General features: G+C 40.7%; 1 protein-coding gene across 5 annotated transcripts in view; it reads left to right on the plus strand.

Moving 5' to 3' along the window:
* Window positions 1–15,331, plus strand: part of LOC101164596 (phosphatidylinositol-binding clathrin assembly protein) — a 152,813-nt gene that overhangs the window by 63,846 nt on the left and 73,636 nt on the right. For 4 of the 5 annotated variants that reach the window (XM_011487630.3, XM_020711723.2, XM_011487628.3 and 1 more), the window contains 3 exons: window positions 8,434–8,570; window positions 10,119–10,210; window positions 11,460–11,570. In XM_011487630.3, the coding sequence (XP_011485932.1) occupies window positions 8,434–8,570; window positions 10,119–10,210; window positions 11,460–11,570 (340 nt within the window). The remainder of the gene's footprint in view (window positions 1–8,433; window positions 8,571–10,118; window positions 10,211–11,459; window positions 11,571–15,331) is intronic. The other variant, XM_011487631.3, reaches the window with a different exon arrangement.

The following is a 15,331-nucleotide window of genomic DNA, read 5'->3' on the forward strand; positions in this document are numbered from 1 at the left end:
TATAAAACCAAGCACTCAGGCATGCAGACTGTTTTTGCAAACATTTATGAAAGAATGGGCCACTTTCGGGAGCTCAGTGAATCCCAGCGTGAAAATGTCATAGGATGCCACCTGTGCAACAAATCTAGTGGTGAATTTTCCTCGCTCCTAAATATTTCACAGTCAACTGTCAGCTCTATCGTAATCAAATTGGAAGAGTTTCTGAACAACAGCAACTCAGCCACAAAGTGTTAGCCCACGTAAACTGGCGGAGAGAGGTCAGCGGATTCTGAAGCACATAGTGCAAAGAGGTCCCTGACTATCTGCACAGTCAATTGCTACAGAGCTCCAAACTTCATGCGATCTTCAGATTAGCCTGAGTACAATATGCAGAGAGCTATATGGAATGGGTTTTCATTGCCAAGCAGCTGCATCCAAACCCCACATCACAAAGTGTAGCTTGCTTGCAAATGTAAAGCGTCGGATGCAGTGGTGTAAAGCACGCCGCCACTGGACTTTAGAGCAGTGAAGATGATTAACGCTTGTCTGGGTTTGGAGTTTGCAGGAGAACGGTACATTTCAGACTGCATTGTACCGAGTGTGAAAGTTGGTGGAGAAGGAATTAGGGTGTGGGGTTGTTTATCAGGACTTTGGCTTGGCCCATCAGTTCCAGTGAAAGGAATTTTGAAAGCTTCAGGATATCGAAACATTTTGGACAATTCCATGCTCTCAACCTTATGGTAACAGTTTGGAGCGGGCTGCGGATTGCTCCGGAACTCCGACAGCAGACCAAACGTGCACGTGACCGACACTGCAGTACAACAGAATAATATGACTTGCATGAAAACTGTGGTATTTTCTAAACATAACAATAAACAAAAATTATGACATGAGCCACGTCCTCTCTGCCCGCAACACTCCCTGGTCGCCATTATTATAACATTTAAACATGCCTTCAAAATAAGTGCATGGAAAATCCAACTCGCCACAATGCTGAATGGTTCGAGGGAATCTCCCGTTGGGATATATCGGTATTTTAAGTACTCCTGATACTGTCTATTAAATGTAGCTTTCTTTTTTTGGAAGTGGAAGGCTCCTCTTCTGTCTCCTGGCTGGGCCTTTTCTACTTGGCAAATAAACTTTCCAAAGACATTTGTTTTTTGTTCATTTTGCTAGTTCCTGGGTTTTATTTTATTTTATTTTATTATTTTTTTTTATAACTTGTCCTGTCCAACAGCTGGGCAGGCAGATGAGAGCTGACGGCCTCTTGTGTTGGACATATTTTACTTTAACAACAGGGGTTATTAATCTTCAGACAAACCAAAGGTATGTCTGAATAAACCCCTTTAGTAATTGAGGCCAAACTTTATTAATTTCAATCATGTTGGAAAATCCTGGGTTTTATTTTAGCTGTATCCTATCACGTGGCAGAGACGAGCAAATTGGCCTGCGTCAAGAGTAACAGACTGATGTAACAGAGAATCGGGCAATTTTTCTAAATGAAACATCTTTCAGATTCCGAAATAAATAACAGAGTCCTGACCTAAACCCGTTGGAACACCTTTGGGATAAATTAGAGCAGAGACTGAGACCTAGGCCTTCTCCACCAACATTAATGTGTGACCTTGCCAATGTTCTTTTGAAAGAATAGTCAAAGAATCCTATGAACACACTCTTAAACGTTGTGGACAGCCTTCCCAGAATAGTTTAAGCTCTTATAGCAGCAAAAGGTGGACCGACAAATTGAAATCTAGAGGTTAGAAAAGGGAGCGTTTAGACCCAACCTTCCATCAGAAGGCAGAGTCAGTGTACAATATACAACCCTCCCAGGAACACGGCTGGCACTTAAGTTCAAATGTGAGTCAAGGCATGTTTATTAAGAAAATTAACCTTAAAATTGCATTTCTGCATATTTCTTTATTCAAATCTTTGTAAATCAGATTCAGATAAAAATATAACTACAAAAAGAGCTTATTTGTGATGTAGAAAATGCAGTGGGCGGGCCACAAGCTCTCTGCACCGTTCTATTCTGTTGCATTCACTTGTAGACAACTAGATTCATGTACGTCTGTTTTCCTTATCTGAACTGGCTCAAAACTGTACGACTGGATTGCTCAAAAATAGCTTGCCATTTTTGTCAGGTTTGGAAGTGGGGGCTGTAAGCTAGCGGGAGATCACATAAACACAGGAAACATAAAGCTCTCAGCAACGGGGGATGGAGGGCAGCGTTGCTCCGCGCTGACAGTCCTGCCCACAACTCTGAGACGTATTACTTAAAAGTTACAATCACTTTGCAGTAACTATGCCCTAGAAAACAACCTAGGATTTTAACTTTAGTTAAAAATGGCATAATCATATTTAAAGGACTACTGGGAACGCTTGTGGGCACAATTCATCTATTGTAGCCTTTAAAATTTTTTAGTTTGCCTCTTTCAAATGTCTGAAATTGTACCATTCAGTTCTATTTACTGAAAGGAAATTAACTTTAAAGTTGTGTGTTTGTTTTTGTAAATAAGACAAAAATGTATCCAATATGTAGAGTGCATGTACACTTAACTTTATTTTCTCTGCAGAGCTATTGTCCATCTCCCTGGTTGTTTGAAATCTAAACTCTGAGTATAATAAGCCGAGGGCCTTGGTAGTGAGAGGACCAATAGAAAAGTAAAGTGTGAAATTTGTTGACATTTCTAGCTGCAGCCAAGGGAATTCTACCTTTAAGCAAGCTAGACTTGAGTGAGAGCAGCAAAGCTACAAGAGCTGGGAGCCTGACATTTGTGTAGGCAGAGAATGCTTACATCTAACCAGAAACGATGCAGTTTTTGACTAGCAGTTGCTTAAATCTGAGTTTGATGTATGTACAGTGGGGCAAAAAAGTATTTAGTCAGCCACCAATTGTGCAAGTTCTCCCTCTTAAAACGATGAGAGAGGCCTGTAATTTTGATCATAAACACATATTAGAGACAAAATAAGAAAAAAATATCCAGAAAATCCTATTGTCTGATTTTTAAAGAATTTATTTGCAAAGTATGGTGGAAAATAAGTATTTGGTCACCTACAAACAAGAAAATCTTTTGCCTCTCATAGACCTGTACTTCTTCTGTAAGAGGATCTTCTGTCCTCCACTTGTTACCTGTATTAATGGCACCTGTTTGAACTGGTTATCTAAATAAAAGACACCTGGGACTGGGTCGCGGGGGCAGCAGTCTAAGCAAAGATGCCCAGACTTCCCTCGCCCCGGCCACTTCCTCCAGCTCTTCTGGGGATGCCCCAAGGCGTTCCCATGCCAGCCAAGATACATAGTCTCTCCAGCGTGTCCTGGGTCTTCCCCGGGGCCTGCGCCCAGTGGGACATACACGGAACACCGCCCCAGGGAGGCGTCCAGGAGGCATCCTGACTAGATGCCCGAGCCACCTCAACTGGCTCCTTTTGATGTAGAGAAGAAGAGAGCTCGGTTCTACTCCGAGCTCTCAGCGGGTGACCAAGCTTCTCACCTTATCTCCAAGGGAGCACCCAGCCACCCTACGGAGGAAGCTCATTTCAGCCGCTTGTATTTGGGACCTCGTTCTTTCGGTCATGACCCAGAGCTCATGACCATAGGTGAGTATTGGAACGAAGATCGGCCGGTTTACTTTTTGTCTCAGCTCTCTCTTTACCACAGCGGAACGATACAGTGACCACATAACTACCGACGCTGCTCCGTCACGCTCCGGTCTTCCCTCTCTCATGATATTTAAACTCCTCTACCTGGGGCAGGGACACTCCACCCACCCAGAGATGGCAAACTACCTTTCTCCGGTCAAGAACCATGGCCTCAGATTTAGGGGTGTTGACCCTCATCTCAGCCACTTCACACTCGGTCCCAAACCACCCCAATGCACGCTGGAGGTCCCGGCTCGATGAAGCCAAAAGGGCTGGTCCCCAAACCAGACCCCCTCTGGCCCCTGGCTGCACCTAGAAATTCTGTCCATAAAAACTATGAACAGAACCGGTGATAAAGGGCAGCCCTGCCGGAGTCCAACATGCACCGGGAACATGTCTGACTTACTGCTGGCTATGCAAACCAAGCTCTTGCCCCGGTCATACGGAGACCGGACAGCCCTCAGTAAGGCCCCCCGGACCCCATACTCCCAAAGCACCCAGGGAGGCTGAGGAGTGTGATTCCCCTGTAGTTGGAATACACCCTCCGGCCCCCCTTCTTAAAAAGGGGAATCACCACCCCTGTATGCCAGTCCAGTGGTACAAGTCCCGACTGCCACGCAATGCCACAGAGACGTACCAGCCAAGACACTCCCACAGCATCCATAGACTTGAGATACTGTAGAAAATGGAGACCCCCAAAGTGCGTTTGGCTCTCCCGAGTCTTTCCGGCCTCATTCCCTGCCAGCGAATCCTTACTAACTGTAAGTTTAAGAGGAAAAACCCAATTGTGAAAAATTGGGAGGTAACTAACGACTATCTTCGTTGCTTTGCAACGTTTAAGGGCGTTGTTTGATTGGCCTAATTGTACGTTTAAAAAAATCCGGGAGGTCCTGAAGGTCCTGGGGTGGCCTAGCCAGTTTCCAGATCTCAACCCCATAGAAAGTCTTCAGAGGTGAAAGTCTGCGATGCCCAGTGAAAGCCCGAACTAATCATAGTTCTACGGGAAAATGTGCCAAAATACATTTTTTTCTCATTCTTTCTTTTATAGTTAAGGTATACCTATAAAGAAAATTACAGCCCTCTCTCATCTTTTGAAGTTGGAGAACTTGCACAATTAGTGACTGACGATTTCAGGTCTGCTCAGTTTTTGCCAAGTCTTTTGGTATTACTTAGAAAAGAGTGCTAAGATAAAGTGAGTGGGAACATAACAGAGTGAGAGAGTTGGGGTTAGCAGTAACCATCTAACAGCTACAGTCCAGCTCCCTGCATCTCTGATTTCCATAGGCACTCCACTCACATACAGAAGATGTAGGACTCTGCTACTGTCCAGCTGGGGCCTTTACTCAAGCAATAACTGCTGCTTCCATTTGCACCTCTCTGCACTGTCAGAATACAAATAGAACAAGTTGCCTGGCTAAATGCTGGACATCAAACATTTTGTTTATTAATCTGTTCTGAGTTCACCGGTGGAAGAGTTTGACTTGGAACATTTCTTTACATTATTATTTTTGCTGAATTAAAGCACCCAACTATGTAAATAAAACAGAGAAAGACAATCTGAGGAGCTAATTTTCCATTTCCTCTGTGGCTTATCATACTAATATCAGCTTTGATGTAGATTTTTCTATTTTCAACAGCATGTCTCCAGTTCACTCTAAGGTCAAAATGAAGACTCTGTTGTCAGAACGTACACACACAGAGCAAACATAACACACTACACAGCAAAACACCAACCTCAATTTTCAACATAAAAGCTAAATGTACAAAATACTTGACACTTCAGTCAAAATCTGACTTTGAGGTCACAATGAATACTCTGTTGGCAATACTAACAAACACACATACACAACAAAACACTCAACACTGTTCACAAAATGCCTTATAAAGAATAGTACCCCCCCCCCCCCTCCCCATTAAAAAAATGAATAAAATAGTATACAGATTTTTTTTTTTATTAATTCACTGTACGCCCAGGACTGGCCTGCACTTCACCATGTGCAGTTCAGTCTAGCGGACTTCATCCACAACACAGGCACCCTAGCTACACAACAGGAAAAAAATATCTTGTGTGCCTGATCCAGCCTTGACAAGACACAATTAAAATATCATCACAAGCCAAGTCCATGGTCTGCAACATGATTTGTTGAGTGTATGGTTCTCTCTCGTAAACCTTCCAATGCCAAGCAGAAAAAAAAATCTTCAATTTGAGTTGAGGAATGGAGAAAACAAGTGGAAGAAAACTAATATAGATTGGGAATTAGTTTTTAAATACTGTCTGATGAGCAAACGTTTGTGAAAATTCCCAGACAACAACAACAACATCTTCTCCGTCATTTTCTTGTTGAATGTCCATATGACTGATGAGCCTGCTGGGTTGAGGATTGACCTTTAAATCTGCTTCATTTATGATCATTCCATAAACCAACATATGGTCAATAATAGGGGTGTGCCAAAATATCAATATTGTGATATATCGCGATATCTTGATGCATTTTCATCAAGTATCGACCTTTTATTTACGTTTGAAGACCCTGTAAAACGTTAACCATCCTTTGGTAAGACGATTCTTTGGAGGTAGATAGGGGGCTTTCGTTGCAAGATTGGCTGTCACGGGCGGACGAAAAGGAATACACATTCAAACAAAAATGGCGGAGAAAAACGAGGAATAGCGAGAGCAGCAAATTAAAAGACGCCCGGCAGCATTGAAGCTGCATCACCCGGAGTTGTGTGAGAAAGCCGTGGTTGTTGCTAGCCTGAAGCCTGGCGCGGATACCTTTTTCCAGGCGAAGCAACCACCGTCTTCTGCGAGAGCAGAGGCAATAACAAACGGGATTGCTGTTTAAATGTACAAGGGGTTCCATCCCTACAGCGAGGTGGAGAACGAGGGATTTCATTTTTATTGATAGCATAAGAGCCATGCTTTGACATTCCCTCTCGGAAATACTGAAAAAATGATACCTGTACTGTTGCCCAGACCAGAGCTATGGTTGAGATGGCGCTGGGGACAGCAGAAAGAGTGGGTCTCACGTCTGACGGCTGGACCTCCAGGGCCACAGAGTCCTACGTGAAGTTCATGGTGCATTTTGTTAACAAAGACTGGGAAATGAAGTAGTATGTCCTACAAACCTGAGCGATATACGAATCCCAATTCAATTTTATTTTATTTATATAGCCCAAAATCACAACAATAGTCATCTCAATGGGCTTTTTAATATACATGAAGTCATATAGAACACAAAGTCATATAATTCAACTGGTTAATAACTAAACGGAACTAAACAGACTAAGCTAAACTACCCCTTCTCCTCAAAGCAGCGGTAGACGAGCAGCGTCTTGACGTAAAAAGCCTGTGGTTCTCAAGAAAAACATGAACATATAAACATGCATCACATGCAGCTTCTCCCCAAACTTTTTGTTCACGAAGATGTTTACTTTTAGAGGCACTTTAAGTACATGTATTTTATCCCTAGTAATTTATTTTGAAAGCAGTTTATGTCTTAAATGACTTGAAGGAAAGTTCCTTGCTACTAGATTTTATTTGTTGTTTTTTCTGGGAGAATTTTTTTTTTACACCACATTTGCACTAAATGGTGTCATTTATTTTTAACAAAGGCACTATAAATTGTTCACAGAATAGAAATCTGATTTACAGCTATTTTTTTTAAATAATGCGATAGCTATGGCTTTGTTTTTCAAAAGTTAATACCAATGTGCCTGGCAGCTACTTGACTGTTTACAGCAATTTTGTACTAAATAATGGCTCTGCTGTCCCTGTTCACTGTTGTTTACACCGAATTTTACAGATATTTCCAAATGAAAATTGTCAAAGATTGTCAAAGACAGAGTATTACTGATTAAAGCAATGTTACACAAAAGTCTTTTATTCGTTACACCAAACGGACACAAGTTGTTTATCATTGTGTTTAAAAGCTAAAACATTAATGGGGAAATATTGTCCAAAACACAGTGTTTCAAGTTCTTTTTTCTTAAAGTTTGATAAATCGTGAGTTGTTGGAGACTATATATCGATTATCATACTATCACCACATCGTGATAGTATCGTTATCGTGAGCAATGTATCACATCGTATCGTAAGGTACCCAGTGATTCACAGCCCTAGTCAATAACAATGGCCTGGAACTCATCAGAAATTATTTTCCTTTGTCTGGGTCTAGGTTTTGATGCAGGTCTGGGTTTGTGTGGGTCTTGCTCTGTTATCCATCTTTGAAAAGCTGCTCAGTTGTTCCACAACTGTCCTGACATTAACTGGAGTTAATTTCCAGTAAGTGTCTTCAGTTTTGCCAGTTTTGTCAACTTTTTGCACCTTGTGTGGTGTGAATGCAAACTGTTTTAAAAGCGAGAATGTGTCGTGTCTGTAAAGAGTAGATTAGAGTTATGCAAATTGTGTTTTAGGACACGACCAAAGAGTCAGTTTTTAAGAAAAAAGTTAAAGCAGTTGAGTTTAGTGTTTTATCAATTGGGAACAATTTTAACATATGTCCTCCAAAATCAAAAATACCACAAGAACATGTTAAAAATACCAAAAACACAATTTTCCCTTAAATGGGTCTTTTAAAGCATTTTGACAATTGAGAAGACATGCTTGCAGTGATGTTATAAATTTCTGTTGTTTTTTGCTGCTGTTCTAGCAAAATAAATCTTAGGCAGTCAAGAAGTTTCCTATGTACGGTTTGTTTGCCGAGTTTCAAAATAAGTGTATAGCTTCCTATTTTTTTTCTTGCATGCAATCTCTTTAATCATACATCTCCAGGATTATCTCACTTTGTACTCCTTTTACATGTATCTGTTTTCCAGGACCAGCGTCTGAAGGAAATGAGCATGCAGCCTCCTCCTGCTGCTTCCCCAGTCATTCAGTCAACAGGCAGCGCCAGCAACAACAACCACATCACACAAACCCCAGAGCTGTTCAGCTCCACACTGCCTGCCAACAGGTGCACAAACACATTTCAAGTGTTTGAATGACAACCACTGTTTCTGGCAGGAACTTTTACATGTTACTACATATTTAAAGCAAAAAATAAACTCCTTTTAAGATAAGATGAAAAAAGATGGGGGGGGGGGCAATAGGAGTTAAATGTAATCTGATAATCTTCTTGCAAGTAGACACATAAAGCATTTAAGAAGCTTCTATATAGATCCTGTTTACTTTCCTTTTTAAATTGACTGAAGAAGTGATGGGGCTAAAACGGGGCTAAAACGGTAAAATGTTCCCAAGAGACATTTGACATCTGAAAGCTGTTCAAATTTGATTTTTGTTTAAAGACATTTCTCTCAACATCAACACCCTTAATACATAAAAACAAGAAAGGAAAACAGCCTGGAAACAATTTGCTCTCTAATTGCTGTATTTTTCTAACTGTATGCATCAGTTATTCTTGGTTCATATCATTTGTGGCACTAAGCCATTTGCAACTGATTTTTGAGACAAAGTTTGAGGCTTAGCTATTTATTTTTTTTAATTTTTAATTTCCATTTTTCCCCTTAAAATAAAAAAAATAAATAAATCAAAGCCTGGCCCATGCTACTGTGTTAAATTTAGGTATTTAAAATCCCCTTTTTTTCTTTCTCACTAAGCATACACAATGTCACTGTGTTGCTGACTGACTTTGACTGAGTTTGTTTGTGTTTGATAAGATCTAAAAATGGAGCTTACTGTTTAAATGTTCTTTGTAAGCTGTCCCAGTATTTAAGACGGGCATGTTTAAAGTCCAGCCTATGGGTCAAATGTATTCAAATTTCCTCTGGCCTGCAGGCTTTCATAAAATTAATGATATATTCTAAAAACTGTGTCTACAATTTGTTGATTATGGTTGGCTAAATTACGTTTGAAGCCATTCTAAGCCTGTGGCAAAACTGTTGTTCGACCCTTTTGTGACACGTTCTAGCACATTTCTAAAATTTTAACTATAAATCAAACATTGACAGTAGGGACCACTGCTTCCAGGACATATGATATAATGGTGTCTGTCTAATATGCCAAGAAACTGGCTGTTTTTAAGGAGGTCAATGTCAAAAGGCACTACTAGACAAGACATGCCAACTACGACAAGCTAACTGAGAATAAATGTTGAAAAAAATTGACAAATTTATATTAATTCACTGTAAATTTAGAAAAACATATTTAGATGTTTTTGTGTTCTTTGTAAAGAAATGCAAACCACATAATTGAAGGGAAATGGTCAGTTAATTTCCATTTAATGTTAATATTTAGTTCAATGATTGTCAGACTGAATGGGTTGGGAATCAAACAACCTCTCAACCTCTTTGCAAGAAATGTGGACACCCTTGATTTAGGAGAATGACTGACTGTGACAAATGAACATCTTGATGGGGGGTGGGGTCGGCTATTTTTGCTCAGTTGATCCAGTTTTAACATTTTTCTCACTGCTTCTCTACCTGTTTCCCTCTTTCTTCGTCTCTCTTTAAAACTCCTTTTTTTCATCTTCGTCCTTGCTCTTTATTCTTCTCATTGGACGCAGTTTGAACAGTGACCTTTTTGATCTTCAGCCGGCCTTCATCCCTGCTATACAGAGCACTCCTTCCATCTCCAACACCAATAGTGCCTGGGGAGGTATGCCACGTGCACACTCAAAAACTCACTTAAAACACACCTTTTGATTCACACATATATGCTAGTAACAGAAGCAGTACAATTGTAGCACACAGTTTACCATATTGCAGAAAAAATGATCAGGCTGGTGATTCACATGTCTGCCTGTCCATGCATCCATTTACCTGATATTTTTTTTTTCTTAATTTCTTCCGTTATTCTGTCAATTTTTAGGACACTAGACCAGCTGTGTCTTAAAGTAATAGAAATTTGCAGTATAGCTATTTTTACTGTGCAGAGTTGAACTTTGAGCACCTCCCATTCACCTTTAGCATCTGAGTGGGAGAACAATAAGAATTTTAAAAATCCAGCCTTACATTTTGTCACAATACCTTTATTCTCAGATTGCTATGAAATACAGAGATCCATGTTAAAGCTGTAGCACTGACGAACATGAATGGCTCTGTCACTGCGTTATGTTTAGAAAGTGTTTGAGCAGATATCCGTCAGAGCTTCTTTTTTAGCATGTTGTCACATTTAGTGACTAACTGTATCAAGATTTGAATATTGCAATTTTTCTTTAAAACAACGCATAATACTTTTCCTTCAGTTTGATCCAAAGCTGTGTAGAAACTAGGCAAAGGGGATCTCATTCATTCAATCATTTTCCATTCCGTTTTATCCATTTCGGGGTCACGGGGCTGCCGGAGCCTATTCCGGCCACTTATGGGCAAAGAGGATCTCATTTTCTCAAAAGTTTTTTTTTGTTTACAAGCATATATTGACATGCTTGCTTATCTGTCACTCCAGAAAAAGCTTTGTAGATTTTGGGCTACAGCTACATTCCATTTGTTCAAAGATGCTGTTATTAATTCAAGTGGTTGCAAGGCAAAAATGTTACATACTTTTCCCCATGGTTTTTACTTTACAAATTTAGAAATTATTATCTCTGAGATATGTAAAGAAAGAAACCAAGTTTATATCTCTTGAAACTCTCATTGGCATTCCTAAGTCTGCCTTAAACGCCTGTTTTAAACAGCTTATATGGGTTCATGCCCTACCTTTTATCAACTATAGAAATATTCAGAGAACTATAATAGATGTATTCCTAAGGATTATTGTTGCAGGAGGCGGTTGAGTCCCATTTAACATCAGGATCCTTGGTGAAAATGAAATGAAAATGAAAATAAATCAGCTCCAGCTGCGTTGTCACCCAACTTCACCAGCACAATAGCAGCCTTCATCAGTCATGTTTAACTGCATTCCTCAGGACTGGAGAGTCAGCCACTGCAGCAAGCCTCCACCGCCATGACTGTAGATTTCGATGCTGTGTTTGGAAATAAGGCCACTGCCAGTAACAACGGCCCCCATCCTGCAGCTGGTAAAGCCCTCCATATCTGCCTGTCCAGACAGAGCCAGAATACAAACTAAAACTCTGCTTTTTAGGCTGTGCAAGCCTTGCAGTCAACTAACTCTTTCATTTTCAGCAGGCATCTCTTGCTTTCTCTCTCAAGCTGCTTGCCGATTCTTTGTATGTAGCAGCAAGTCTAATGCTACATACACACCAGGCATGTCACGCACTTTGAGGAATGCGCTAACACCGGTTCTTCGACGCACTTTTAGCATATACTGTTCAAACTAGACTGTCTCTTTCCAATACCAGCATATGTTCTCACAGTTGGAAGAGGCTTGGAGCGAAATGTCAGAGGTGCAAATCTTGTAAATGTTGCTCCAGGCTTTTTCTTTCAGAAATCTATTCTGATATATAAAAGAGTTGGTGGCATACAGTATACTTCAGGCCAGACCAAAACCACAATTATTCTTTTGTATGATCAACGGTTGAAACTTCCATGAATTAAAGGGGCCGTAATACATACATCACTATTAATTCCGAGTTCCTGATTTGTCAAATTTCAACTTGTTTATCTTTTATCCGCATTCAATTGAACGCATGAAAGTGAGAGTTTGAATGTGGAACCCCTAAACGCTAATTTACACGTGTTTGCACAGAAAGAGGTCGATAGAACTTGCGTTGGCTGGTGTGAAAGTAGCATTACACTGTCTTTTAAATCCCAGAGACTGGACATCACTTCAGATTCATTTAGATTTCCTTAACACAGCAGAAACATAAATATAGCATTAAATGGGCTAAATCTAAATTTTAAATCTTACTAACACAATCTTTTTAAAGAGCAAAGTTTAAGGGCTTGCATTATTATTCACTTCTTGCAGGAATCCATAATTAATGGATCCCAGAAATCACTTTTGCCTCCTCTTTTCTGAAGTTTTCTTCACAGGTTGATGAATGCAGATGATTGAAACATTTAATTCCCTGGAAATATCTGTTAATTTATTATAGATGTTTCCATGTACAGTTGATGTTTTTACAGAATTATCAAGTGTAAAATTGTATAAGCGACAGTGTGCAGGATCCAATTTTCTCACCAAGAGAAATTTGCTATTGTTTCCTGTTGCTGTAACGATTGCCTTCTTTTAGCAATGCAGGTCTGAGACTCATGCTCAGAGACCCCCCCTTTTTTTTAAAGTCTCAGTATCTGACACAGACATTTTTTTTTGTTTCAATTCTTTTGGGCCACTTGACACTTATGCAAAGCTCATGAGTTTCTGCACCCGTGTAGCTCTTAGCATCTCCTCAGGAAGCACAGCTGATAAGGTGACATCCTCCAGAAGTATTTAAGAGCCAGCAAAAAGGCAGAAAGAAGCTGAGCAAGTTGAATTTATTTAAAACTGGTTTATGTTTCATTAGAGATCTTTAGTGACAGATGGGGATACATCTCAGTTTATACTTTTTCTATTTATGAACGTCTGAGAGAACGACTGCTAAGAGATATTTCTGTCCAGCAGTTAGTTTTTGGTCGGAACCTGAAGCTGCAGATGGAGGTTTGGACCAAAAACGTCCATATGATGGTTTCATAAAGAGGTTTAGCAGAATGAAACATCAACAGTACTTACATTTAAAGTTAAAGTACCATTAGCCGTCACACACCTAGGTGTGTGAAATTTGTTCTCCGCATTTGACCCATACCCTGGGGGAACGGTGAATTGCAGACACAGCCGTGCTCGGGAACCATTTAGTGGATTAATCCCCCCAATCCAACCCCTTAATGCTGAGTGTGAAGCAGGGAGGCATTGGGTCCCATTTTTAGAGTCTTTGGTATGAGCCACCTGGGTGCCTCATACAGATTTGCCAATTATTTGCCCAGAGATATCTCATATGGTGATTAAGTCTAAAGACACAAATAAGACTAACTAACTAACTGAATACTGTCTACCGTCTGTCCGATAGATGAACCTCAGATGCAGGAACAACAGTGCGGTTTCCTTCCTGGTCATGGGACAGTGGACCAGCTTTACACTTTCTTTAGGGTGCTGTAGGGTTCTTAGGAGTTTGCTCATCCAGTCCATATGTGTTTTGTTGATTTGGAGAAGGCGTCGACCACAACCCCAGTGGTGTCCTCTTAAGGGTGCTCTGGGAGAATGGGGTTTGGGAATCCTTTCTGAGGGCTTTCTGGTCTCTGTATAATCGGAACAGGAGCTTGGTTCACATAGCTGGCAGTAAATAGGACCTGTTCCCGGTGCATGTTGGACTTTGGCAGGGCTGCCCTTTATCACCGGTTCTGTTCATAGTCCTAATTGACAGAATTTCTAGGCACAGTCAGGGGTCTGGAGGGGGTCTGGGTTGCTCAAGACTGCAATTCACAACACACCAACCTGTGCAAAGCCTGGATTGATTACGAGAAAGCCTATGACTCAATGCCACAAACATGGATCACTGAATGCTTGGAGCTGTACAACATGAACGGGACTCTAAGAGCCTTCATAGGAAACTCAAAGCTGTGGAAAAAACCCCTGGAAGCCAATGGCAAGCCACTTGCACAAGTGTCCATCAATTGTGGCATATACCAAGGTAACGCTCTGTCCCCACTGCTGTTCTGCATAGGTCTGAACCCGCTCAGCCAAATAATCAACGAAAGTGGCTATGGATACTCACTTAGAAATGGGACCATCATCAGTCACCTCTTCTACATGGATGACATCAAGTTATATTCTAAGAGTGGGGGTGAAATTGACTCCCTGATCCACACCACCAGGATCCCAGTACTGACATTGGGATCTCCTTCGGCCTCAAGAAATGCTGTCGGATGGTGACAAAGAGAGCCAAGTTAGTCCACACAGGAGGGGTCTCACTCCCAGACGGAACAATAGCAGACATTGGTACAAGGTACATTGCAAGTACCTTGGAGTTCCACAGGCAAATTGCAATCTGGGACAGGCAACAAGGAAAGCTTCGACAGCCAAATACCTCCAACGACTACGGCAAGTCCAGAGAAGCCAGAATATGGACTGGAAACCCCAAAGTCCAAATGAAAAACACCCCCGAAAGTGGTAGAGAATGAGAGAGCAAAGATCCTGTGGGACTTCCAGATAAAGACTGACAGGATGGTAAAGGCGAACCAACCAGATATTGTAATTATTGATAAAGAACAGAGGAAAGCCATTGTGGTGGATGTGGCAGTACCAAGTGATAGAAACATCAGGAAGAAGGAGCATGAGAGACTGGAGAAATTCCAGGACTTAGAGAAGAACTGAAAAGCTAATGTGACAGTGTTGCCCGTGGTAAGTGAAGCACTCCGGGCAGTAACCTCCAAGCTGGAAGAGTGATTACAGCAGATCCCCGGAAAGACCTCAGTCACCTCAGTCCAGAAAACATCAGTGGTAGGAGCAGCTAAGAATCTGCACAGTTTGTTTTTGTTAGCCTTTACCAATTCCGGAATTGAATAATACTGATGCTGTTTTTACTTTTCCAGTTAACATAGTTTTTGTTGTTGTTTTTTTTAGCTATGCAAGGGCCAGTAAATATATAAGATTTTAATATTCCCTGAAATATGTTTAAAAATATTTTCACAGATTTCAGTGCTGTCAAGTTAACCTGATTCAAGTTAAACCTTGCACTTATTACTGACTTCAATTGTTGATATTTTAAGTAATTTGTCTTATTACTTAGTATTCCTTTACTTAGGGCTTTTAGTTTTCAAAAGAGATGAATGTTTTCCTTGAATTATATGTTCATTGTGTGTAATATCATTAGCCTTCCATGTTGAGATATTTAACATTTTTTAT

This window comes from Oryzias latipes, chromosome 18 (genome assembly GCF_002234675.1).
Source record: "Oryzias latipes chromosome 18, ASM223467v1".
Lineage (NCBI taxonomy): Eukaryota > Metazoa > Chordata > Actinopteri > Beloniformes > Adrianichthyidae > Oryzias > Oryzias latipes.